At 50.6% G+C, this 23,991-nt stretch overlaps 1 protein-coding gene across 1 annotated transcript in view; it reads left to right on the top strand.

The window, feature by feature from the left end:
• TCF7L1 (transcription factor 7 like 1) overlaps positions 1–23,231 on the top strand; it is a 144,289-nt gene extending 121,058 nt beyond the window's left edge. The window contains exons 4-12 of the mRNA XM_032469821.1: positions 6,633–6,716; positions 17,112–17,244; positions 18,086–18,188; positions 18,461–18,544; positions 19,390–19,533; positions 20,203–20,362; positions 20,451–20,558; positions 21,316–21,391; positions 22,581–23,231. Of these exons, the coding sequence (XP_032325712.1) occupies positions 6,633–6,716; positions 17,112–17,244; positions 18,086–18,188; positions 18,461–18,544; positions 19,390–19,533; positions 20,203–20,362; positions 20,451–20,558; positions 21,316–21,391; positions 22,581–23,014 (1,326 nt within the window). The 3' untranslated portion in view covers positions 23,015–23,231. The remainder of the gene's footprint in view (positions 1–6,632; positions 6,717–17,111; positions 17,245–18,085; positions 18,189–18,460; positions 18,545–19,389; positions 19,534–20,202; positions 20,363–20,450; positions 20,559–21,315; positions 21,392–22,580) is intronic.
• Positions 23,232–23,991: the final 760 nt, after the last annotated feature.

The following is a 23,991-nucleotide window of genomic DNA, read 5'->3' as shown; positions in this document are numbered from 1 at the left end:
AGTTGGGCAGGGTCTGGACGCATCATGAAATGTGGCTTCTGGGCGAGGGACTGGGGCTGCAGACGTGACCATTGAGGAGTTTCCAGTCCAAAGGACAGACAGAATTTGCAAATGGCTGCCAACAGCAGCATGCTGAGTGCCAGAGGGGAGGTGACTGACTCTCGTGGGCACCTGGAGAAGGCTCGTGTGGGCAGAGGACCTTGATGCTGGGTTTTGAAGAAGAGGATAGAGATTCCCATGCGTAAAGGACACAGCAGGCTGGGGACCAGCTGAGCAATACGGCACTTTCAGAGTCTATCAAGAACTTTAGTGTGGCTGGCTTGGTGCGGGGGAAGAGTTGGGTGCGGGAACCCTGACGGTTGAAACCAGAAGGATAGTTGGCTCTAGATTGCTGGTGAGTGTCCCCTGACCCAGCAACCGACCAGGGAAGGCATTTCAGCAGGGACGGGATCTAATGGGTTGATTTTTAGACATCTAAACTCTTGTAGACTCTAGGAAACCATTGCAGTCATCCCGATAAATGATTTCGTTCCAGCTGTGGCGGAGTGGAGAGTAACGAAGAAATGATAGAGTGTTCACATTTTTCATTTATAGTATGACTCTTGATGTTAAAAAAATCACCTTTAAAAGGAGATGGAGAACGTTTGCACAGTGTCCTTGTCACTGTGTGGTGGCTGGTCTTCTGCCTGCAGGATCGGGTTTCTAGCCTGCGCTCCTGGGTGGCTGAGCCGTACCATCTCCTGGAAGGGAGGCCTGGGAAGGGCTCTTCTCTGTTAAAGGGGCCCCACCTCTGGCGTCCCAGAGTCTCTGTTCACCACTGGGGACCAGAAGGGCAAGAAAGACTGGTCACCTAAACTGGTAAGCTGCTTCTATGAAGCACAAACACCACAAGACAGGAAAGCCAGAGAAAGGAGCCCTTTCTTTCTGCACCAGGCTGTGCCTCCCGCCCAGAAGCAGCAGAAGGGATTCTGTGGAGTGCTGTGTTCTCACCTGCGAAGCTTCTGGAGAGAACTTGCTTCTTGGCTCCCAGCTGTAGGGCGCCCCCCTCTGGGGACACTGCGATTGGTTGTGTAACAGGAAGCTTTTTTGCTTCCTCTCTTGCTGGGCTTAAAGGGTCTTCTGTGAGAACGTGTGACTGGGGAGAATGTGGGCGTTCCCAAGAGTCCCGTGGAGTCCTGTCCACGCCAAAGCAAGCTTGGAACAGGAGGGCCTGGCTGGGGGAGGGGGCGCCCCGACCTCCTGGGAGGCGGAGGGTTAATCTCCGTAGCTCATTGGCAGTGGTGCCTCTGCACAGGGCATGCTGGGATTTCCTCCCAGCTGTTTTACATCATGAAGATTTGTATGTTGGGGAAATTCCAGGGCACAGCTGCAGTTAATCTGCTGCAGGCTCCAAGCTAAGCAGGATTCGGTGGGCCCCGGGCTCCGCCTCCCCGCAGGAAGGGAGCTCTGGCGCTCTGGGGGAGAGACCCTTCAGAGGGACCCTTCCCTGGGCCAGGCTGAGCGGAAACAGCCCACCTGGCCGAGTGACTCCCTCCCCCACCAAGGAGGGTGCTGGGGAGGGGCCCAAGATGCAGAAAGGGGCCTTAAACGGCAGCAGCACCCCTTGTAAGTAATAAGGCCAACATAACAGGGATGCAACATTTGATATAGACGTCACCCCAAAAAGAAAGCTTGCTCACTCTGACTTAGGGATGAGTGCAAATCTTAAAACACGCGTGGCTAGCATTCCACGACGTGGTACAAGCACGGACACGCCACCACACACCCGGCGAGCACAAGAGCGCGTCCGTGTAAGAAAACCCGTTACTGTGTCTACATTTCGTGACTGAGTCAAGTACGAGAAACCACAAGGCTGTTCTGATAGATTCTAAGAATTCGGCAACTACCCCAGTGATGACGATTTACAAAGAGGAACAGAACCCTCCTTCCTTAACAAGGTAAAGGCAGGGTCCAAGGCACAGCCTCACTCTACTTAACTGTGAACCACAATAGCAGAATTGCCCCAAGTGGGTTCCACGGAACCCCCCCAACAAAGAGTTCCCCAGATTCAGTAAGGTTGGGAAATTGCCTATCTGGCCCATCTCCAAGAGTCACCGCATGCAGCAGCAGGTTCAGTAGTGTTTGCACATCGTGGGTTAGCAGTAGTCACCATTTGAGTTTGGTTTTGTCTTTCTGAGTTTGGAATAGTGGAAGGGAGCGCTTGTCCCATAAGTGGTGGCTGTGGCTGTTGCGTGGCCGTCGGTGTGCTGCCGGCACACAGGCCCCACGCGGTCCATTCCGATGACCATCCCCCAGGAGGGAGGTGGCTGGACCAGCTTCTCTGTGTGCTGAAGTCTGGCCATGATACACTGGTCAGGAGCCAGTGTGGCCAGTTGGATGGAGCCTCGCCTGGGCTTGGAGAAAGCAGCAGTTTTCATTTGCCCACATGCCATTACTGTGCAGAAGTTTAGGCTCAGCCATACATCTCTTAATCCCCAAGAACACGCTCCCCACCAATGAGTGATTAGCCCCATGGGACTGGCCTCACAAGAGAATTACAGCCAGGAAAGATTTATTTCCACTCAACGCTGGGCCGAGCCTGACCTGGGAATTCAGAACTGCACAGCCACCTCCAAATTTCTGGTGATGAGGTTGGGCAGGGTGACAGGGGGTGTTGCTGGCTCCCTCTGCCCCAGGTCGTGGTTCTGAGAAGCTTAGCTGTCCCTTTAGAACGCTTTTTTCCTCCGAATTCCAGAGGCATCCCCTGGCTAAGCTGCAGGGGCTCTGACTCTTCCCCCACCCTCACCCCCACCACTTGTTTCAAAATTTTTTTTAAAAAGAGGCAGAAAAGTGGAAAGGGGAGAGTGACAGTCTTCCTTTTCCCTCCTCCTGGAATGAAGCCCCCTCTGAACACCCACATGTCACCACCCCCTAACCCCCATGATGGGTTGGAAGATGCAGGCTATTTCCAGAACCACCTCTCCACGCTTGTGTGACTTACCCGGAAGGAGCCAGACTCCGTGGTGGCCAGGGCTGAAGATTTTCACCCACCCTTCAAGCTCCCGGGTTTCAGTGAAAGTCAGTGAATGAGAGTGGATTCCAAGGAGAGCAGAGGCCAGTGCGGTTCCTCCCACAGAAGCCCAGACATCCTGGTAGCAGGTGAAACGCTAACCACACGACAGGCAGTCATGAATAGTGGCTACTGCCGACAGCCCTTACTGTGCGTGTGTGTGTGTTTCTAAGTATGTTTGTACCTTGATCGCCTCAGGACCAAAGCAGATGGACGACCCTCATGCATCTCATAGTGTAATGGGTACAAGCTCCTCAACCACGGAGCAGTGGTTCTCATGAAGGGGGCGGTTTTATCCCTCCAGGAGACATTTGGTAAAGTCTGGGGACCTTTTGGTTATCACAACTGGGCAGGAGAGTGAGGGCTATTGGCATTTAGTAGGTAGAAGCTAGGAATGCTGCTAAACATCCCAAAATACACAGGACGTCCCCACAACAAAGAATTATCTGGCCCATAAATGCTGGAGAGCGTGTGGAGAAGGGAACCCTCCTGCACTGCTGGTGGGAATGTAAAATTGGTGCAGCCACTATGGAGAACAGCATGGAGGTCCCTTAAAAAACTAAAAATGGACTTACCATGTGATCCAGCAATCCCACTCCTGGGCATATATCGGGAGGAAACTCTCAACAAGAGACATGCACCCCAGTGTTCACAGCAGCACTGTTTTCAATAGCCGAGACATGGACGCAACCTAAATGTCCATCGACAGATGACTGGATAAAGAAGTTGTGGGGGGTGTGTGTGTGTGTGTGTGTGTGTGTGTATATATATATATACATATATATATATATATATATATATATATATATATATATATATATATATATATATATATAAATGGAGTACTACTCAGCCATAAAAAGAAAGAAATAATACCATTTGCAGCAACATGCATCAACCTACAGATTCTCATTCTAAGTGTAGTAAAGCCAGAAAGAAAAAAGACAAATACCATATAATATCACTTATATGTGGAATCTTTAAAAAAAATGACACAAATGAACTTATTTACAAAACAGAAAAAGACTCACAGATGTAGGAAACGAACTTATGGTTACCAGGGGGGACAGGGGAGGGTGGAAAGATAAACTGGAAGTTCGGGATGTGCAGTTCCTGACCACTATGTATAAAATAGATCAACAACGAGGTCCTACTGTGCACAGCACAGGGAACTATCCTCTGTATCTTGTAGTAACCTGTAATGCAAAAGAACATGAAAAAGAACATGAAAAAGAAACAGACTTATCCAGACCCAAATATCAGTAGTGCCAGGGCGGAGAAGCCCTGTGCTGGAGTCCTGCGAGCCTGCTGTTCCTAACAACCTGGGGGTCGGCTGTGTATTCTTAAAGAGCCAAGCTCCACACTGTCCCAAACTAGGATTCAGGTAGATTCCTTTGGGTCACCCCAACATTGACCCAAGAACACCCCTGGTAAGCAAGAAGAGTCGAGTGTGTTCGGCATGGGTCTTTGTAACTCTAAAGAGGGAATCAGATGCGGGTAGAGTTGATGGATTTTAGGAACACTTATTGTGTTTCATGTTGGGGGGTGTAAATTTGGGCCAGTTCTCTTTGGCACTGGTTATTTGTGACTGCAGAGAAGCAACTTCCACTCGCGTGGACGCTCCGGCCACCTCCAGGGCCCCCCAGGAGAACGCTGCTGTGTGTGTATATTCATTCAGCTTCCGGGTGGCCAGCCCCGAGTGAGGCAGAAAAGGAGAGAGAAAAAGCCATCAGAGCAAAGAAAAGGCTGCGGGTGGGGGTGGGGTGGGGGGTGGCGTGGAATGTTCAGGAAGGCGATGCTATGAAAAGCTTTCTGACTCATATTGTGGTGAAGAGTGGGGTGTGAAGGCAGGAGGCCTCAGCTCCAGCTCCTCATAGAGTGGGCAGGTCATTTACCCTGAATCTACCTCCACTAGCGCCTCTGAAAATTGGGACGGTCACTCCAACTTGCCGTGGCAGCATTGCGCTGAAGCTTAAACTGGGTTTAACAATACCAGTGTTTGTCCAGTGCTGTTAACCTACCACAGGCGTTTAAATCCCAGTCAATTCATCTAGGAAGTGTGGGCTCTGGGAAGGGAAATGGATGAGTAGGAGGGTGAAGGAAGGAAGCAGAGTCAGCAGAGGACGGGGACAGAGGTGACACTCAGTTGAGGGGGAGGGGCAGGGTACCGGGGGCCCGGAGTGGAACTGTCCTTGTTCAAGGGCCCCCTCGAAGGCCCGCTGTCTTTCCCACCTCCCAGGCCTCCCACAGTCGGGCCAGCTTACCCCATCCCGCTGCTCTCTGTGCCCCTCGCTGGCCCTTGGGAGGTGTGCCCTCGGGTTACTATTCCTGCCTGTGGACACCTTTTTGAAAGCCCAGCTCCTGCCCTCTCAGTCAATTTTTGTGGCTGATGAAGAGCAAAGGGGCACCGCCCACCTTCCTTTTCTGATCCTGTGCACAGACCTCAAGGCCAAATCATGATTTCCACCACCCTTACCGCCCCCCCATCCCCACCCAAATTGAATGACCAGAGCAAGAGATTATTCAAAGACTTCTTTCTGTCTCCCTGTGAAATTCTTCCTGGAGCCACCACTTCCTCTGAGAGCGTTAATTTTCAGAGGAGCCTCAAAAATTCTGCAAAGAGGCTGCATCTCTGGTCTGCTGCCCCAGAAGCACCGTGTCAGTGCTGACAGAGCCGACACGGTGTGTTTTGCTCCTGGCAAAGACTCGTGGTTCACTTACGAAAATAAAAGCTGCTGTTTTTCAAGTGTCTTCCACCTGCAAAGCACTGTGTTCAATCCTTGATGTTGTCCCCAATCCTTCCAACAACCTGTAGAGTTAGTGATTAGAGTCTTGCTTTATGGATGAAGAAACGGAGACTCGGAGTTGTTAAGACACTTATCCAGGGTCACACAGCCTACCTTGGCAGAGTGAGGACCCGAACCCATGAGCGCTCGACCCCCAGGCGCAGGCGGCTCACCCGGGGCCTCTCACTGTCTCTCCACCCACTCTCTCCCAGCCTTTTGCCCGAAACTGGTTTGGGTTTTCTGCAGCAATACATGGGAGAGGGCAGGTACCAGATAATTTTTTTCAAGGTTTGAGAAACACTGTCACGAAGTAAAGATCCACAGCCTTGAATATGGACAGGTATTGCCCATGACCCTGCAAGTGTCAAGCAGGTGGTTTTTATTCATTCACTCACTAGAAATTTCTGGAGAGGCTGTTGCCTGGGGGCGGGCGCTGTGTGTGAAGCTATAAGAGATGTCAGTGAACAGGCGGGGTCACCATATGGGAGTCCTGGATCCCTGGATGAGCCCCGCTTGTAACGCAACCAGAGCAGGGGGACTTGGCCCTCCCCAGCAGGGTCTTTGAACACTTTGATCGGCTCTGCTGTCATGTGTGTCCCCAAAGTGACGAAGGGGCTGGTGGCGGTAGAGGTCATAGATGCACGCCCTACCCTGTTCTGATCACTTGGGCGTTGACCCCATAAGGACCATGCAGTTAAAACGAACTGCGTGTTCCCACCTGCGGAGCACCCCCCTGTGCACTTGGGGTGTCGCGAGGCCTCCTCTCACTGGCCGCTTTGTTTTCTGTCCCCGTGCAGTACCTGCAGATGAAATGGCCCCTCCTCGATGTCCCCGCCAGTGCCACAGTCAAGGACACCAGATCGCCGTCCCCCGCACACTTGGTAAGTCTGTTTCGCCTGAAGGCGCCGCAGCGGCACCCTCGCCGGCCTCGTCCCACGTCATGCCTCCCCTCACCTTCCCAGAGGCCTAGCGGTGTTGCCGCAGGTGTGTGAGCTGTACGGCCTGGAGTGAGGCATGCAGCTGCTGCCTGTGCACGGCCCACCACTGCCACCTCAGCACACACCGCCCAGGATGCTGTGGATGGGAGATGCCAGCCCTGACCCTGGCTGGTGACCCTGGTCCTTCCCCGCCGTCCATCCGCCCCGGGCAGCCGTGTTCTCCTTTCTCTCCTGTTGGAGCTCGCTCAGCGTGGCCTCTGCTTCCCCCTCGTAGCTGCAAGGCAGCAGTTGAAGAGGCTCTTCTGTACAGGATGTTACAGGAGTGGATTAATTAAAACACGTGCAAACAGAAACCCCAACGGGCAACATGCCGCCAAGGAAGGTCTGGAGGGTCCTGGGAAGAGGGGCAGTGGGATCTGACAGGTCTCCTCGCCTCCGGGGCTTACAATGGACTGAAATTGGGCTGAAATTGATATGACAGGAGACGTGCCCGGGACCCCGCGTTCCTCCATCCTGGACTTTTCTTAGGAGCTTGGGGCCAGCTCCCCACAAGTGCGCATCCCACCAGCTAACTGGTATTGTCCTTTGCGCAGTGGGTCTCAGAACCAAAGAGGGTGCTGCCAGAAGGAACCCCAGCTGGCGTGACCTATCCATCTCACAGACAGGGAGCTCCTGGGAGACCTGATGCTTCTTAAACATTATGGAAAATTACGGTGGTTCCCTTCACACACATTCCCCTTTCCACCACACTGGGTTGTTTGAAAGCAAATCCCAGACATTATTTCCTCTCATTTCAGGACATTTTAAGATATCCAATAGTCCTTTTCAATACAAGTTTAGAGTCTAGGTGAGGAGAAGGAAGTTCTGCGCAGATAAGTAATGGCGCAGTGAGCCTGCAGGATTTCCAGTCATGAGAGCAGCTTACGGTGACAGAGCCCTCGATGGTTGTCAAAGCAATGCCACGTGTAGTTCTCAGGTGACCGGCACAGCCATCTGCTGGGGAGACAGGTGGGGACTGAGTGAGCAGCAGGGCCAGCCATCCAGTGCAGGCTGCCCTGAGGGGTTCTGTGGTGAGCATCCTGTTGAACAAGCACCCCAGGGGGCAGGCGGGGGCGGTACCTCTGGCCCTCCCGACTCCAGAATGGCCGTGGATGGCCGGGTGCGAGGCACTGGTGCCCTCTAGTGGTCAGTCACGGTGGAGGACTTGGCCACCCTGCCACAAAGCTGGCTTGTCCCCTCCCAGCACAGCTGTCTCTCTTTAACTGTTTCAAGTCTTTGCTTGCCCCCCACCCATCCTGTAGCGTCCCCTAGCCCACCCCAGCAGACCCTGCATCTCTTCTTGCTTCCTTCCACATACTGTCTCTCTACGTATCATCCAAAATCTCCATCTACATTTCGAGGAAGTGAGTTCCCTTTAAAACTAGCACATATACTCTGAGTTTCCCATCCTTCCTGTTGCACAGAGCCATCCATCTCTGAAAAACCAAATAAAAAGACTTCGTCCCGCCCTCCTCCTCCTGTGATACATTACCCTATTTCCCTTCCAACATTCCCCACCCAATTTCACACAAGGACTAGAACTTCCACCCACCCATCCCTGAATCATTTATTCTTCCAGTTCATTCGCCATCTAATACCTGAGCCCAGTCATTTGCCCTACTTCTTCTCAACCCTCTGGTTCTTAGAATTCTCCTTTCCTTGGCTCTGGGAGACCGTATTAATATACATTATCAAGTTCTTCTTTTCCTCAAATAAATCAGCTACTCATCCTCATTTATGATCTCAGTGGAAATGACATAAAACATACACAAAAGCCCTGAGCTGTCCACAAGGTTCTGTGCCCATAGCTCCCACTGCCAAGCAAACCCCCAGCTGTTGCAGGTGTGTGTGGTGTGGATGCTGGCCCAGCACCGTGATGGAGCAGGGACTCCTTGTTTGTCCGAGAGTGAAGGAGCAGGAACAGTGGATACACTACATTGTAGAAAGCACAATGGATGCTTGTCTAGTAAGTTGTACATTATCATACTCTGTACTGTAGTTTAATGGAAAAGCAGACACTGGCCTCAGAAGCTTTAAGAACATTTATGGGAGAAAACGTTAAGTAACTTGAAATTCTGTACACCATCTTCAGTTTTTGAGTCAGAGCTTCTCATTCTGACTTCTGAGAGAAATAACACGTATTGTGGGAGCCAAACCTCAGATGCCTGGTGAGGATGCTCCGCGTGCGGGAGGTTGCGTCTTACAGCGGGTTTCAGCCCCAGCTCCACCTCTTCCCACTTATGCGGCTTCAGGAGATGGCGTCGTCTCTCCTTGCCTCAGTTTCCTCACCTATAAAACGGGAATTAGAAGAGGACTTGGCCTCCGAGTTGTGAGAAAACGGGCCCGTGCATTGTGATGCGTCTAGAACAGTGCTCACTTGCCCGAAGTGAGCCTCCGTAACTGTTAGCTTGCTCCAACCTTCCCGCCATCACCACCCCTAGCACTGCTATCATTATTAAGAGACGGAAAGAACAATTAAAGTACTGTTTAATCAGCAGGCGAAGAGGTGATGAGGGCCTGATTTAGGTGCCAGGTCAAACAGGCGCATTGCAAGGTAATAGAGATAATGAGCTATAAAATCTGGCATCTAATCTGCCCAGGATATGATTTAACTGGTCTGGGGCAGGGCTGTTTGTTTTTCAAGCACCCCAGGAGATTCTAAGGGGCAGCCAGAGCTGAGAATCACTGCCCTCATTGCAAATCAGAGGCAGAAGCGAGGGAGCCAGGGACCATCCCGGTTTCCTAGATGCCGGGTTCTCTAGGCTGGAGGCAGGAGCAGGTAAGCAGGTGACTGGAAGTAGTCAGAGGTTTGGACACTGGCTTTTTTCTTAGAAAAATGGAAACACTTGATTATGAAATTCCTTTTGGGCATCATAAGCAAACTATTTTAAGATGAGGTTTGCCCTGGGAGAAGGGCAAATGAAGGAAACAGCCTGCATGCTTGCAGAGACGTGAGTCATGTCGAAGCTGCCTGTCAGGGAAATGTGTATAAACAAGCCGTAACTGGGCCGGGGCGGGGATGGAGTTAAGTGTTATTACCGCTTGGATTTTTATGCCTTCAAAACAAGCTCTAAAAAGTAAGTAGCAGTGATGTTTCTCATGTCGGTATCTGTAGTGTCTGATCACTGCACGGAGTCTGCGATTCAGATGCCTCCCCCTGGCGCCTGTCATTCCCCACATCCACCCCCTGGAAGGCTGTGCCCAACCACACAAAACAAATACATGTACTTCCAGAGTTTAACTGGCTTGAAGATAGGAATCTCATCTGTTTTGTTCACCTTTGTTTATTTCACACCTGTCAGAGTGCCCGGCCCAGAACAGGCTCAAAGGAGCATTTGTGAATGGATGGAGAATCAGTGATCTGGGGATCCGCTTCTGAGCCCCTCTCTGCCCCCGAGTCAAGTTCCTCTCCTCATTCAGGAGCTTTAATTAAATGAAATCATTTTTTGAAATCAGAAAAGAAATGCGTGTGTGTAGAACGCTTGGGAAAATGCCAAAGCACACAGAAGAAACCCTGTACTCCCACAGCCGCCAAACGTTTTGTTGCGTAGCATTTTGGTCTCATTTCTGTGTGTGTCCCCCAGTAACTTGCTTTCTAGGTGATGGCTGAAGTGCTTCCTTTGATCAGGTGAACACCCTGTTTTAGCCTTAAGCTTTGGGCTGCGCTCGGAGCTTCGTGTCCAAACCAGGGCCTGGAAGCCCTCCTAGAGGGTGGCGGTCTCACCGCTGCGGCTTAGAGCTGAGAAGCCTGACTTTCCCAACATGCCAGTTCCCGAGTAAAAACATTCATAGAGGTTTCCTTTTTTAAATGGTAGTTTCTCCATCTTTCCACCAGTGGTCCCGTGTAGACCCCAAAACCCATTACGCAGTCTGTGGCTGCTCTGTCCTGACTTCCAGTACTGGTTCCAATTCTTATTACACAGTATTCACTTTGTATTTGGATGTGAGTTTAAACTTCTAGAAAAATTGCAAGACTGATACAAGGAACTCCCATATACCCTTTATCCAGATTCAGAAAATTTGCCCCAGTCTTTGTCTCTCTCTCTCTCACTGTATGTGTGTATATACACACACGTATATATGAGGGTTTTTTTTTAACAATTTGTCAGTAAGTTGGAGACATTGTGACCCTATACCCCTAAATGCTTTAGATGTATTTCTTATATTTTTTTTCTTTTTTTAATGGAAGTGCTGGGGATTGAACCTAGGACTTCATGCATACTAAGCATGCGCTCTACCACTGAGCTGTACCCTCCCCTCCAGATGTATTTCTTAAGATCAAAGGTAATATCTTACAATGACTGCAGTACAGGTATCAAAATCAATTATTATCTAAATCCACATATATGTTCAAATTTTGGTAATTGTCCCAGTAATGTCTGTTAAGCGGGGTGTGTTTCCTTGGCCCAGAGTGCAACCCAGGATCACACGTTACATTTAGTTGTCATGTCCTTTAGTCTCCTTCAGTCTCACGGACTTCCTCAGCCTTTGTCTTTTCCTGACCGTGACATCTTTGGCAAAGTACAGACCAGCTGTTTTGTAGAATGTCCCTCAGTTTGGGTTTGTCCGAGGTTTCCTCGTGACTGGATTCGGGTTGTGTGTTTTTGGCAAGGACACCACCACACTGATGGGTCCCTCTCCCCGCATCACGTCGGGGGACAGGCCTGCGATGTCCATTTGTCCCAGTGTCGGTGATGCTGGCCTTTGGTCATTTGGTTCAGGGGGTGTCTGACGTGTTTCCTCTGAAGTTACCCCTTCCCTTTGTAAGTAATCAGCACTCTGTAGGGAGAGGCTTTGAAGCTGCGTAAATGCCCTGTTTCTCATCAAACTTTCGCCCACTCTCCATGGCAGGCAATGACGGTCATGTCATTCATTCATTAGTTTCTGCTACTGAGATTTAGCTTTGGGGAATCCTTCCTCGTATCTCCCAGCTCATTAATCTGAGTTAAGAGCAGAGTGCACATCGTGACAAGTCAAGTCTGTGCATTGAAGACACAGATGGAAAGGATGATGATGGAGAGAGGAGAGAAACTGAAAAACCAGCCCACAGACAGTGTTCCTGAAGAGACCACAGCCAATGGAAAGAAAGACAATGGACAGTAAGAGAGGAGAGTGGAACTGGGCTTTGAAAACAAACACTTGCGTGTGCAGCTTGAAAGAGCTCGCTTGGATTCTACACAGTAAGTGAAAGTTGACATTCACCTAAACATGTCCTGGCAACAATCTGAATTGCGAGGGCTAAAAACATTTTTTTCCTACAAGCATCTAATGCAGGGGCAGGGGCAAGACTGGTGTCAAAGGAACAAAAATAAAAATAATCTCAGGGCTCTCTTTTCTGTCTTTCATGCCAGCAAACAGTAGAAAAGGGGGCATTTTGATAAAGGAAGATATATCCCAAGAGGTTTGTGCCTCGTCCAGTCTGCAAAGACCTCAGAAATGGGCCACTGCTTCCAAGAAGGACCTGGGCATTTTCTCTTGCCGCTGCCCTCTAGAGACCCTGGATTTACCGTGTCATCTTTCAGAGCCTACAGCGCCCAGCTTTTTAGGATGACAGAACTGGCAAAGAGCTTACACTTTAAGTGATATTGGTTAGAGAGGGGTGTGCGTGGGCACACACAGAGAGAGACTTGGGTTTTTCCCCCGGCTTTAATTAAGTTCCTATTTGCCCCTGCTTCTGTTCCATGTAAACCCACCGCTGTGAGGGGACTCACATTTTAGGAACAATTTCAGTTTCCTTTTCCCCCCAAGTCCTGCATTTAAGTATAGTCTCTTGAAAACAGTTCTGGGCCCCAAAAGAGAAGGTTTCTTCAGTCAGTAAGCAGTGACTAGAGGATATTTCTTAAATACTTAAAATCAGGTATGCTTAGCGACCCAGTGCAACTCTGAGGATCTTTCCTGGGTAGCCCTTGGCTGCTCAGTGACTGCTTTGTGTGTGATAAGCACAGAGTTTAGGCTTCTCTTTGCCTGAAACCTTACTATCCTTCCTATCTCTGAAGTTGGGATCAGGAGGAGAAGATAGTGAGTGAACACGAGGAGGCAGGGGGCTCAGTGAAGGCCTCAAACCAGCTACTGAGAGAAGCAGCCGGACAGGAGCGGCAGGGCCATGTGGAGGAACGGTTTGCAGAGAACTGGCTGGTCTGTCTGGGGTGGAGCTCTGTGATGTTGGCTTTACTTAGAGCTTGGAAGTAAGTCATGAACAGTAAGAGAGAGGATACACTGCTTCCTTGGGACCAGAAGTTTCAAGGAGAACTTTGGTTTGGCCCAACTCTACAAACAGAGTGAAATAGATGAGAGACACTTGAGCTAGGAAGGGGTCGGGTCTGTGTGACTGGATGGAAGGATTCAGGTCCAAAATGGCTCCGAGATGCTCTTCTTTGGGTAAAGCTGGACGCGGCTACTTTGCCAAGGGAACACCTGTGCCCTGGTTTGCGATGCCCTGTGTACCGAACAGTGGGTTATCCGCTGAGAGGTGTTCAGTGGTTCCCAGCATGCCTACCCCTGGCCTGGGTTTATGTTCTGGACATCCTGCCCCCATGGGCAGCTAAGGAGCCAAGAAGCGGGAACTTTTCTTGAGACGCCACCTCCAAGGAGAGCTTTCCCTGGGTCAGCCCCAGGGGCCAGATCTTCCCAGCCTGACCAAGGAAACGTTCACCTTCCTGTCTCTTTCTGTGAACCCGCCACCTTCCCATCCATCTTCTGGACAATGATGCCTCCTAATGGGAACCAGTAATGCCTCACAGAATGTTTAAGTGAGGACACCTGCATTTTCAAATATACCTCACATTTCCCTTCTTTGTGCTTAACTCTGCCACCCGTTCGGTGCTGTTTGCCAGTTTCTGATGAAGCCAAACCCAACAGCACATGACCAGTCATGGTTTCATAACGCTAGTATTTTAAGATGACTGTATGTGAACGTACCAAACCATCACACAGGACACGTGAAATATATTACAGTCTTACTTGTTGATTATACCTCAACAAAGCCAAAAGAAGTTAATTTTTAAAAGATGGTTCTAAATGATGTAAATAAAAAACAGATGCACAAGAGGCCTGAATGAATGGAGATGTGCCAAATGATGGTAACGACTGGGTTGGGCTGGTGTGATTGTTTTTTCCTAAATGTTTTAAAATATAATTTGTATTTCTTTCTTAGGGAATTTGTGTTTATCATAAGTATATTTTATACTTATTATAAATAAATTTTATATTTATCGTATGCACATTTTTAAGTAGGTAATAATTAAAGTTGGAAAATGCAGAAAGGGGAACAAGAAAAACAAAAAGCACCCATAGTTCCACCACTCAGACATACCTACTGTTTACATTTTGGTGTGCTTCTGGTCTTTTTTTTAAATCATAGAGTTTATGTGTTTTTTAAAAATTATAATCATTCTGTATAATTCTTTTGTCACTTACCATTACTTTAGTAATGATTCTATGGCTTTTATGGTACTAAAAATCACCCTTTAGACAAAGCTGTTTCTAAGAAACCTTGATACATCAAGATCCTAGAAATCTGACCCTAAAATAATTTTTTAATACTCTTATTTGTGTATGTGCATGCACGTAGAGACCTCTTCAAAAGCCAGTTAAGAGAACAGGTGAAAACAGTAAGAAGAAAATAGTTTTAGAATTTCTCATGCAACTTCAGATGAGCCCACTGAGGGAGGTGATAGGAAGTTGTACAGTGGGAGGTACCAGCAGGGCTCGGCCAAGTGCCAGTGCCACCTAGTGGTCGTGGTCAATTCTAAGTTCTTTTTTTTTTAACATTTTTTATTGATTTATAATCATTTTACAATGTTGTGTCAAATTCCAGTGTAGAGCACAAATTTTCAGTTATACATGAACATATATATATTCATTGTCACATTTTTTTCTCTGAGCTACCATAAGATTTTGTGTATATTTCCCCGTGCTATACAGTAGAATCTTGTTTATTCTACAATTTTGAAATCCCGTCTATCCCTTCCCACCCTCCGCCCCCTTGGCAACCACAAGTTTGTATTCTATGTCTATGAGTCTATTTCAGTTTTGTATTTATGCCTTGTTGTTTTGTTTTTGTTTTTGTTTTTGTTTTTTAGATTCCACATATGAGCAATCTCATACGGTATTTTTCTTTCTCTCTCTGGCTTACTTCACTTAGAATGACATTCTCCAGGAACATCCATGTTGCTGCAAATGGCGTTATGTTGTCGGTTTTTGTGGCTGCATAGTATTCCATTGTATAAATATACCACATCTTCTTTATCCAGTCATCTGTTGATGGACATTTAGGCTGTCTCCACGTCTTGGCTATTGTAAATAGTGCTGCTATGTACATTGGGGTGCAGGTGTCATCCTGAAGTAGGGTTCCTTCTGGATATAAGCGCAGGAGTGGGATGACTGGGTCATATGGTAAGTCTATTCCTAGTCTTTTGAGGAATCTCCATACTGTTTTCCATCAATTCTAAGTTCTTAAACATCTGAATTCTTGACCTCACTTCTGCGGGTCTGGTTTCTGGACCCCTGGGCTCTGGACGCCTGGGCTCGTCGCCTGCTCCAATACTCTGCCTCTCATTTCTGCTTAGCCTGCTAAAACGGAGCCAGGCTACCGTCAGCACACGAATACCTAGGAGATGTGCAGACTGTAGCTTGCATGATGAGCACCAAAGGGGCAAATGAGTAAAAGGCAAAAAGGGCTCAGGGAATCAATGCAATTAAACATTCAGCCAGGAAGACAGCAGTTAGGAATTCTGGCCCCTGACATGCCTCCAAAACATTGTTCTTCTTACAAATTTCTTTTTGAATAAATCTCTTCTCCACTTGTAACTCATTTACCTCATTATCCACCCCCCCCCCCCAAAGTATCTTCAGTCCTTTCTCTGACAGATATGTTGTGATTAGACTGTTGGGAAGGGCGCCAGTGCTGGGAAAACACTATGGAAGGGCTGATATGAATCCATGTCTGCCACTTACTGGCTCTGTGTCCCAGGCTGTCATGTAATCGTCCCAAGCTCAGTTTCCTTGTTCGTCAAATGAAGCTAATCGTAGCTTCTTTGCTAGGTTATAATAAGGATTGTAGCCATTTTTTTAAAATAATAAAAAGCCTTGTTGTTAAGTCAGAATAGGTTAAAACAGTTAAAACATTAATTCAGTTCACTAATTTCTAGGACACGCAGGTTTTCCCCATTTTTAACGTTTGTGAAATCAGGAAGGGTCAATGACCTGCTAGTGTTTTTTGCTTTCTTAACAGTTATATAAAATAATGGCATTCCTTAGGCTTAGGGGTATTTTAAATGAAATGTGGTCGTTAGGTCAGCAGAGCGTTTGAAACACTCCAGGGAGAACTGTTTCAGGTGCTCTTGGTGCTGTCTGCAAAGCCTGAAGGTGACAGCTGGTCACGTGAGGTCTGATGGTGACCGTTCCCTCGCTGCTCTGGTCCCAGTCTCAGACCTGCACCTGGGAGCTGCTGTGTCTGTGAAGCTTATCTGGAGAGCGTGTGTTGGACCTTTCGCTGGGGTTACCCAGAGCACGGTTTACAATTCGGCAGCCCGCAGCACCCCGCAGTATACATGCAGTCAATAGTGGTGGGTCGTTTCTGAAGCAGGTATGTAGGAGGGTGGGTGGAATCCCTCCTCTGATCCTGCTGTTCTTTCCCTGCTGTGTAGACGGCTGCTTTCTTGCAAGTACTCTGTGAGGACTGAACGGGATGCTGCGTGGAAAATACTTGGCACGCACGCGACTCAGTAAACAACCGCAGGTTTTACAGGCAGACCTCGTTCTACCGCACTTCGCTTTACTGCATTTCTCCGATAATTGCATTTTTTTACGGATTGAAGGGTTATGGCAACTCTGTGTCGACCAAGTCTGTCGGCCCCATTTTTCCAACAGCATTTGCTCAGTTTGCATCCCTGTGTCACATTTTGGCAATTCTTACAGTATTTCAAACTTTTTCGTGATTATTACGTTTGTTGTGGTGATCTGTGGTCCCGTGATCTTTGATGATACTATTGCAAAAAGATTACAACGCGCTGAAGGCTCAGGTGATGGTTACCACCTTTTAACAATAAAGTATTTTTTTAATTAGGGTATGTAGATTGCTTTAGGCAGAATGTCAGTGCACCCTTAACAGACGACAGTGTAGTGTCAATATAACTTTTTTTTTAACATAACTTTTATATGCGCTGGGGAGCCAAAAAATTCATGCGATTTGTTCGCGCTACTGCTGTGCCCTGGACCCGAGCCCGCAGTGTCTCCAGGCTCTGCCGGCACTTTCCATCTCCTTGGCAACTGTCCTTAGCCTTTCTCTCTGTCTTCCAGTCGAACAAAGTCCCTGTTGTTCAGCACCCGCATCACATGCACCCGTTGACGCCTCTCATCACCTACAGCAACGACCACTTCTCCCCCGGCTCCCCTCCCGCACACCTGTCCCCAGAGATCGATCCAAAGACAGGTGAGTCGGCTGTGGCCCAGGCCAGGCCTGGGCCAGAGCTCGAGTCGGGGCAGGCTTCCTTCTCCATCTCAGCCCTGGAATCAGGCAGACCTGGGTTCAAACCATGTCTCTGACTCACAAGAGTCTGTAACCTTGCCCACTAACTTTAGCCTTTTCAGTTTTCTCAGCTGTCCCTTACCTGTCCCCTCTACATAGGGTCACTGTGAGGATAAGGAAGAGAAATGAGATAACCCCTGGGGCCTGGTCCCACAGCACACATCTGGTGCTGCTCGGCCGCTGTTTCTCTCACTTTAGGTTCTCAGTGCTTTAGGAGTGGGATGAGCTGGAAGGGAAAAAACATCTCCTTTTTCATTGACTTTGAAGTCCAGGCCAGCTGCAGGCTGAGCCTCCCTAAACCCAGACCTGTGCCCTAAACCGAACATCCTCAAGTACAATCGGTCCAGCCAGGTGCATATGTATAGCTATAAAGCAGTAAGGCTGAGCTGGCTTTTTTTTTTTTTCACTTGCCCAAACTGTCCATCCCAGAGGGAGCCACAGTGTTTATCAAATTCCCATCAAATTGCCATGGCTCAAAGCATTTTCGGAGCCCCTCTTTAGAGAAAGCATAGTTCCTACCAGTTACAGATAATGAGGAGGACAAATGTGGACGGGAGATCCAAAGTCTATTTTTCCATGAACGAGTTGGGTTTTCTAGCTGACGACTCTGGGGATATCTTGGTCTCTCAGTCCAAGATTGCTGCCTGCCTCTTAAACGACTCCTGTATAAGTAGCTGGGAGTTGCAGGTGTAAGGTGTTCAGGTAGAGCCAGGGAACCATCTGACACATCTCTCTTTGGAAGCAGGAATCCCTCGGCCCCCTCACCCATCTGAGCTGTCTCCGTATTACCCACTGTCTCCCGGAGCTGTCGGACAAATCCCCCATCCCCTCGGCTGGCTCGTCCCACAGTAAGGAAACTTACAGCCTTTCTTAGCCTCCCTCCTTCCCTATGCTGAGCTCTGCCTTCCGGACCTCCAGCCTGCTCTGGGGTCCCACAGGCGCCCTTTCACCAAAGCCGGGGACGGACCTCCCTGCCCTCCCCAGGGCAGCTTCCTCCCAACTCCTACTTCCTGCCTTTTACTTAATCATCCTTTCTTCCCAACCCCCCTCCTTCCCTGTCTTGGATGTTCCCATTTTAGCCAATCTGCTGACCGGATTTCCTTGCTCCTGGTCCCTGTAGGCAAGGACAGCCCATGTACTCCCTTCCTCCCGGTGGCTTCCGGCACCCCTACCCTGCCCTCGCCATGAACGCCTCGATGTCCAGGTGAGTCCTGGGGCTGGGGCTGTGAGCATGAAATGGCAGCATGGGGGATGGTCGTCTATTAGCATCCGTGCCAGTTCTGACCATTACACAGCCTTCTCTGGGCAGGGGCTCACCTTCTCTCCTTCCCTACCTCTCTGATGAGGCACTTCCTTGAGCCCCTGGTGGGGACGGAGACCACAGGCTCAGCTCGGTCGTGCCCACCTCTCTGAGAGAAGAATGGCAAAGCCCTCGCACCCAGCCCTTCTGCACCGAGTCCCCCCATGGGCTGGGCTTTGTGGCCCTGAGCATTTTGTGTACATCACACTGAAGCCAGAGACTGGGAGAGGATTAACTGTTCCTGAAATGATGTCAGCACAGGGGACAGTGTGGGGCTTCTGTCTCAGGGGCCGATCTACCTGACAATAGCACCTCCAGTGACAAAGGCCATGCATCGCACAGCACAGGCCCTTCCTTCCCCTCTGTGTACCCTGGCCGCTGACCCGCTGCACCTTTTTTTTTTTTTTTTTCTAGGAGGGGGAAGTATTAGGTTTGTTTGTTTGTTTAATGGAGGTACTGGGGGTTGAACCAAAGGACCTCATGCATGCTAAGCACCCCTGAGCTACACCCTCCCACCTCCGCCACACCTTTTTTCTGTTTTTCGTCCTACCTGCTTTCAGCACCAGATAGAAGAAACTTGTGCGTTTGTGGGGGCGGGGAGGCTAGTCGGTGTGTCCCAAACTGGGTTCTGCCGAGGTCAGTGCGTGGCCTTCCATGCCCCCACTCCGCCCCAGCGGGGGTGTTTACTGGTGGGTGACAGGCCTGCAGCCTGACTCCGTCTGTTGTCTTTGTTTCCACCTGGCACGCAGCCTGGTTTCCAGTCGGTTCTCCCCTCACATGGTGGCTCCGGCCCATCCTGGTCTGCCCACCTCAGGGATCCCCCACCCCGCCATCGTCTCCCCCATCGTGAAGCAGGAACCGGCGCCCCCCAGCCTGAGCCCGGCAGTGAGCGCGTGAGTCCCGGGCAGCTGGGATGGGGGTGAGGGGGAATTCAGCAGGGGGCCTGGCAGCCTCCCTCGGCCACATCCTCTCCCTGGGACTTGTTCCCTTTGACCCTTGGGGTTCCCCTCCTCTGAGACACCGCGCAGCCTTTCCAATGTTAAGGAATGTTTTACGATCAGGATTTTGAGACTGAAAGGGAACCTAAGGGAATGTGTAGCTTCCTCCCCTACCCCCCATATACTTGACAGCTGCAAGGCCCAGAAAGGAACAGTTTCCCAGGGCCGCGTGGCTGACCAGTGGCAGAGCCGAGACCAGCGCTGAGGCCTGTGCTTTGTCCGCTAGGCCGTAAGACGGCAGAAAGCCAGTCAGTGCCTCGTGGCCGAGGAGACCCCCGTCTTGTTTCTGCCTGAAGTGCCCTGCCCCCTTCCTCCTTCCCACCTGGGGCCAGTGCATCCCAGATCTCACCACCCTGTTCTCCTTTGTCAGGAGATTGTCCTTTCCTAGAACGGGGCCTGAGGTCAGTCAGCTGCTGGGAACCGGATGCTCAGGCCCTGAAATCCCGGGGCCACCTGAATCGCATCCAAGCGGCTCATCTCCCTCCCCCTCCCCCCAGCCATCCCCTCCGCCTCCGTGGAAGGTGCCAGCCAACCCACGCTAACCCCAGCCTTGTGACTTCCCAGGAAATCGCCAGTTCCAGTGAAAAAAGAGGAAGAAAAGAAACCCCACGTGAAGAAGCCTCTTAATGCCTTCATGTTGTACATGAAGGAGATGAGGGCCAAGGTGGTGGCCGAGTGCACCCTGAAGGAGAGTGCGGCCATTAACCAGATCCTGGGGAGAAAGGTAAGGTCCGTCCTTGCGCTCCGGGCCGTGCAGCTCGGCGTCCCCCGCGCTCACCGCTCCCGGCCGTCCCCGGCCCTCTCTCCCGCAGTGGCACAACCTGTCCCGAGAAGAGCAGGCCAAGTACTACGAACTGGCCCGGAAGGAGCGGCAGCTTCACTCGCAGCTCTACCCGACCTGGTCAGCCCGGGACAACTATGTACGTGATGCCCACTCGGACCCCAGGATCGGCTTCTGCCGGAGGAAGAGGGGAGAAGGATGTTGACCCTGTTTGTAGAGGACCCAGGGAGAAATCTGTTTCCCTAGACGGAAGGAAGTCACTTTAATTCTCAGGAGATCAACAAGGTCTTGGTTTTGGTGTCCTGAGGACAGACTTAAATTTGTGCCCGTCCCATTGGAAGCGGACTCAACCTTTCGTTCTGTAATTCAGGGTGCCGTGTGAGCTGTGTGCTAGCTCTGCTGGTCACAGTGTCTCTGGCCAAGGCTTCCCACCCTGGGGCTCAAAGACCAGCGTGCGAGCCGCTGCTGGCACTTCTAACAAACGCCCTGAAACTGGGCAGGTTGTTCAATGTACGTTCTTGCTTGCTTTTCTTCTGTGAAGAGTCTTCATAGCTGTGTTAGATTTTCAGTGAGACTTGGGACCCTGTCCAAGAAGATCAGGAACCCCACACAGTTCTAGGGAGAGAAACAGATGATAAGCCTGGCGGGCAAGGAAAGAAAGAGGCCTTCCAAGAAAGCCAGGACCCCCGAGCAGGAAGGCGGGACGGAGTGAGGACAGGACGCAGTGAGGGCAGGAGGCGGCCTTCCGGGACGTCTCACTCTGCCTCCCCCTGGGGCCGCCACGGGGAGTGCCTGGGGTGGGCAGCTCCCATCTGCCTGCTTCGTAGCTGGGAGTCCCCCGGAAAAGCCAGGCATTCTGTCTCTGCTCACCTCTCCCTTTGGCTGTTATCTTCCAGGGTAAGAAAAAGAAGAGGAAGCGAGAAAAGCAGCTGTCGCAGACCCAGTCCCAGCCGCAAGCCCAGGAAGCAGAAGGTAGGTCTTAAGGAGGCGCCGCATCTTGACTTCTCCTTCCCGCCATGCAGCTACACCTGCCAGGGCCCTGCCCTGGTCTCTGATGGACATGGAGACAATGCTGTATGGTACTAACCGCCATTTCCAAGGCCTCCGCCCCAGGCCCACTCGGGTGGGTGTTGCCATCACCCCCTTTTTGGAGATGATCACTTCCAAGGCTCAGAGACGTGAAGGGATTTTCCCAGTCACGCCCCTTGTTGAAGGTGGCGGTGGGACTCGATCCCAGCACTCTCCCACCTGGAAGACGAGGAGCTTTTCAGTGCAGCTGAGTTGCATCTCATTTGAGGGTTAGGTTCTGAAGTCAGTGTGCAAGGTAAAAACTGAATACAGCTGGAAGGATCCTTGAAATTGCCTTAGAAAACCGGCCCGTTAAAAGAGATTGACGCACCTCCTACCAGTGAATCCAATAGAATCAGATTTTCCTCCAGTGTCTGGGTGGTCGAATACCAGGAATAGTTGGCTGGGGGCCCCTTTGTACCCCGAGTATGTACTGTATCTTTTCACACCAGAATCACCCAGCACAGAGAGGCTCACACGGTGACCCATATTTTGATCACACTTCCCACATCCCAGGACACATACGGAACTGCTGGGTCCATCTGCTTTTTATTCCTCCTCCTTTCCTTTCTTTGTCTCTGTATCCTTCGTGTATTCATCTAAGTCTGGGTACATGTAAGTAAACTTGTGTGATGCAAAGCCCACTGTGTACCATGCTGCTTGGCAGGTGCTACACTGTCTCCAGCAGTACCGTGAACCAAAGATTTTAGCGCAAATTGAGTGGAGACCCAGCCCGAGTGACGAGATTTTAGGCAGAGGAGACGACCTGACAGGCTGAGCTGTCCTCCCTCCAGGCAGACGCTGAATAGGCTTTGGCATTTGGGCCTTGCCCCTTCCCTGTGCTCTCAGTGTCTGGGTCTTGAAAGCCTCAGTCATGATTTCAGATTCTCACTTCCCTCCTGGTAGGCATTCTTTTTTGTGGGCGGTGCAGCGGGGTAATTAAGTTTATTTTTCAACGGACCCAAGACCTTGTGAACGCTAAGCGTTCCTCCTCACACCCTGGATAGCTGGGCCTCTCCTCCAGCCCCCACCTCACCCAACGCCACTAGCTGCTGGCTCTTTCATTTGTTTTTGTTTGTTTTTTTTTCCCTAGGTGCTCTGGCCTCCAAAAGCAAGAAGCCATGTGTTCAGTACCTGCCGCCTGAGAAGCCCTGTGACAGCCCCGCCTCCTCCCACGGCAGCATGCTGGACTCCCCGGCCACCCCCTCCGCGGCCCTGGCCTCGCCGGCCGCCCCGGCCGCCACCCACTCGGAGCAAGCGCAGCCCCTCTCCCTCACCACCAAGCCAGAGACCCGGGCCCAGCTGGCGCTCCACTCGGCGGCCTTCCTGTCAGGGAAGGCGGCGGCCACCTCCTCTGGCCAGATGGGCAGCCAGCCCCCACTCCTGTCCCGGCCCCTGCCCCTGGGGTCCATGCCCACAGCTCTGCTGACGTCCCCCCCCTCCTTCCCAGCCACGCTCCATGCCCACCAGGCCCTCCCCGTTCTCCAGGCCCAGCCTCTTTCCTTGGTCACCAAGTCTGCCCACTGAGCTGCCCCCTGACCCATGCAGGCTGTCACGTGACTCATCGAGTAGTAATGATGCAGAAGAAAAAAAACAAAAAGGAAACTTTATTGGTCAATATTTGACCACTCTGGACTGTTCTGTAAAGTGACTGCTTAACGGCAGCACTTTACGTTTTGTAGATGTAACCAGTAGCTGAACTTAAGGCTTTTTTTAAAAAACAAAACAAAACAAACAAAAAAAACTTAAAAAAAAAAAGAGAACTGAAAACTGAAAAGTAGTGTTCCTCTTCCTGTATGTGCAGCGGTGGATGGACCTGGGCAGAAGACGCCTCTCTCTCTACCTCTTGGACTTTCTGCCCTCCTCCCTCTCCTCATCGTCCCCAGTGTGTCCCGGCTTCCCCCACCCAGTCTGCATGTTGGCCAGCGCTGCCATTTCCAGCCCGCCGCCTCTCCATCTCCATCCCATTCCTGGGCATCATTCCCCTTTACCTGGCCCACGTGTCTCTCCTTTGCTGAACTCCATCGGTTCTTGCCTTCATCTTCTTCATCCTCTGCCCAGTGTAAGGCTGTGACCGTGTCAGAAGACACCTTGGCCTGGTTTGTCTCCACCAGCGTCCTTTCCATCAGTGGCCCTGACCCCGCCAGCCTCCAGCTCTCGGCAGGGGAAGAGGTCCTCTGAAATGGTTCTTCCCTGCATTTAAAGGGCCTCAAGGTGCCTGCCACTTCCTCAGTGAAGAAGCCTGTGTTCCATCCCCTCATCAGTCAAGATGTCCCCTCACAGCCCCAGAGTGGCAGAAAGGACCTGGCTCCGAGGTCTGGCTTCTGTCACCTGGGCCAGTGCTAGCACAATCTGCCAAAGCTCTACAGACCCTCCTCCCTCCCCCATCACCTCACAAGCTTCTTCTGTGTGTATTTCTTTTTGTTTTTATGGGGTTTTTTTGGAGCAGTTTAAACTCCCAGTTGTTTATTTTCACAAAAGAAAATAAAATTGCAGTCGCAAGA

This window comes from Camelus ferus, chromosome 28 (assembly GCF_009834535.1).
Source record: "Camelus ferus isolate YT-003-E chromosome 28, BCGSAC_Cfer_1.0, whole genome shotgun sequence".
NCBI lineage: Eukaryota > Metazoa > Chordata > Mammalia > Artiodactyla > Camelidae > Camelus > Camelus ferus.
This window is presented reverse-complemented; position numbering and strand designations above follow the sequence as displayed.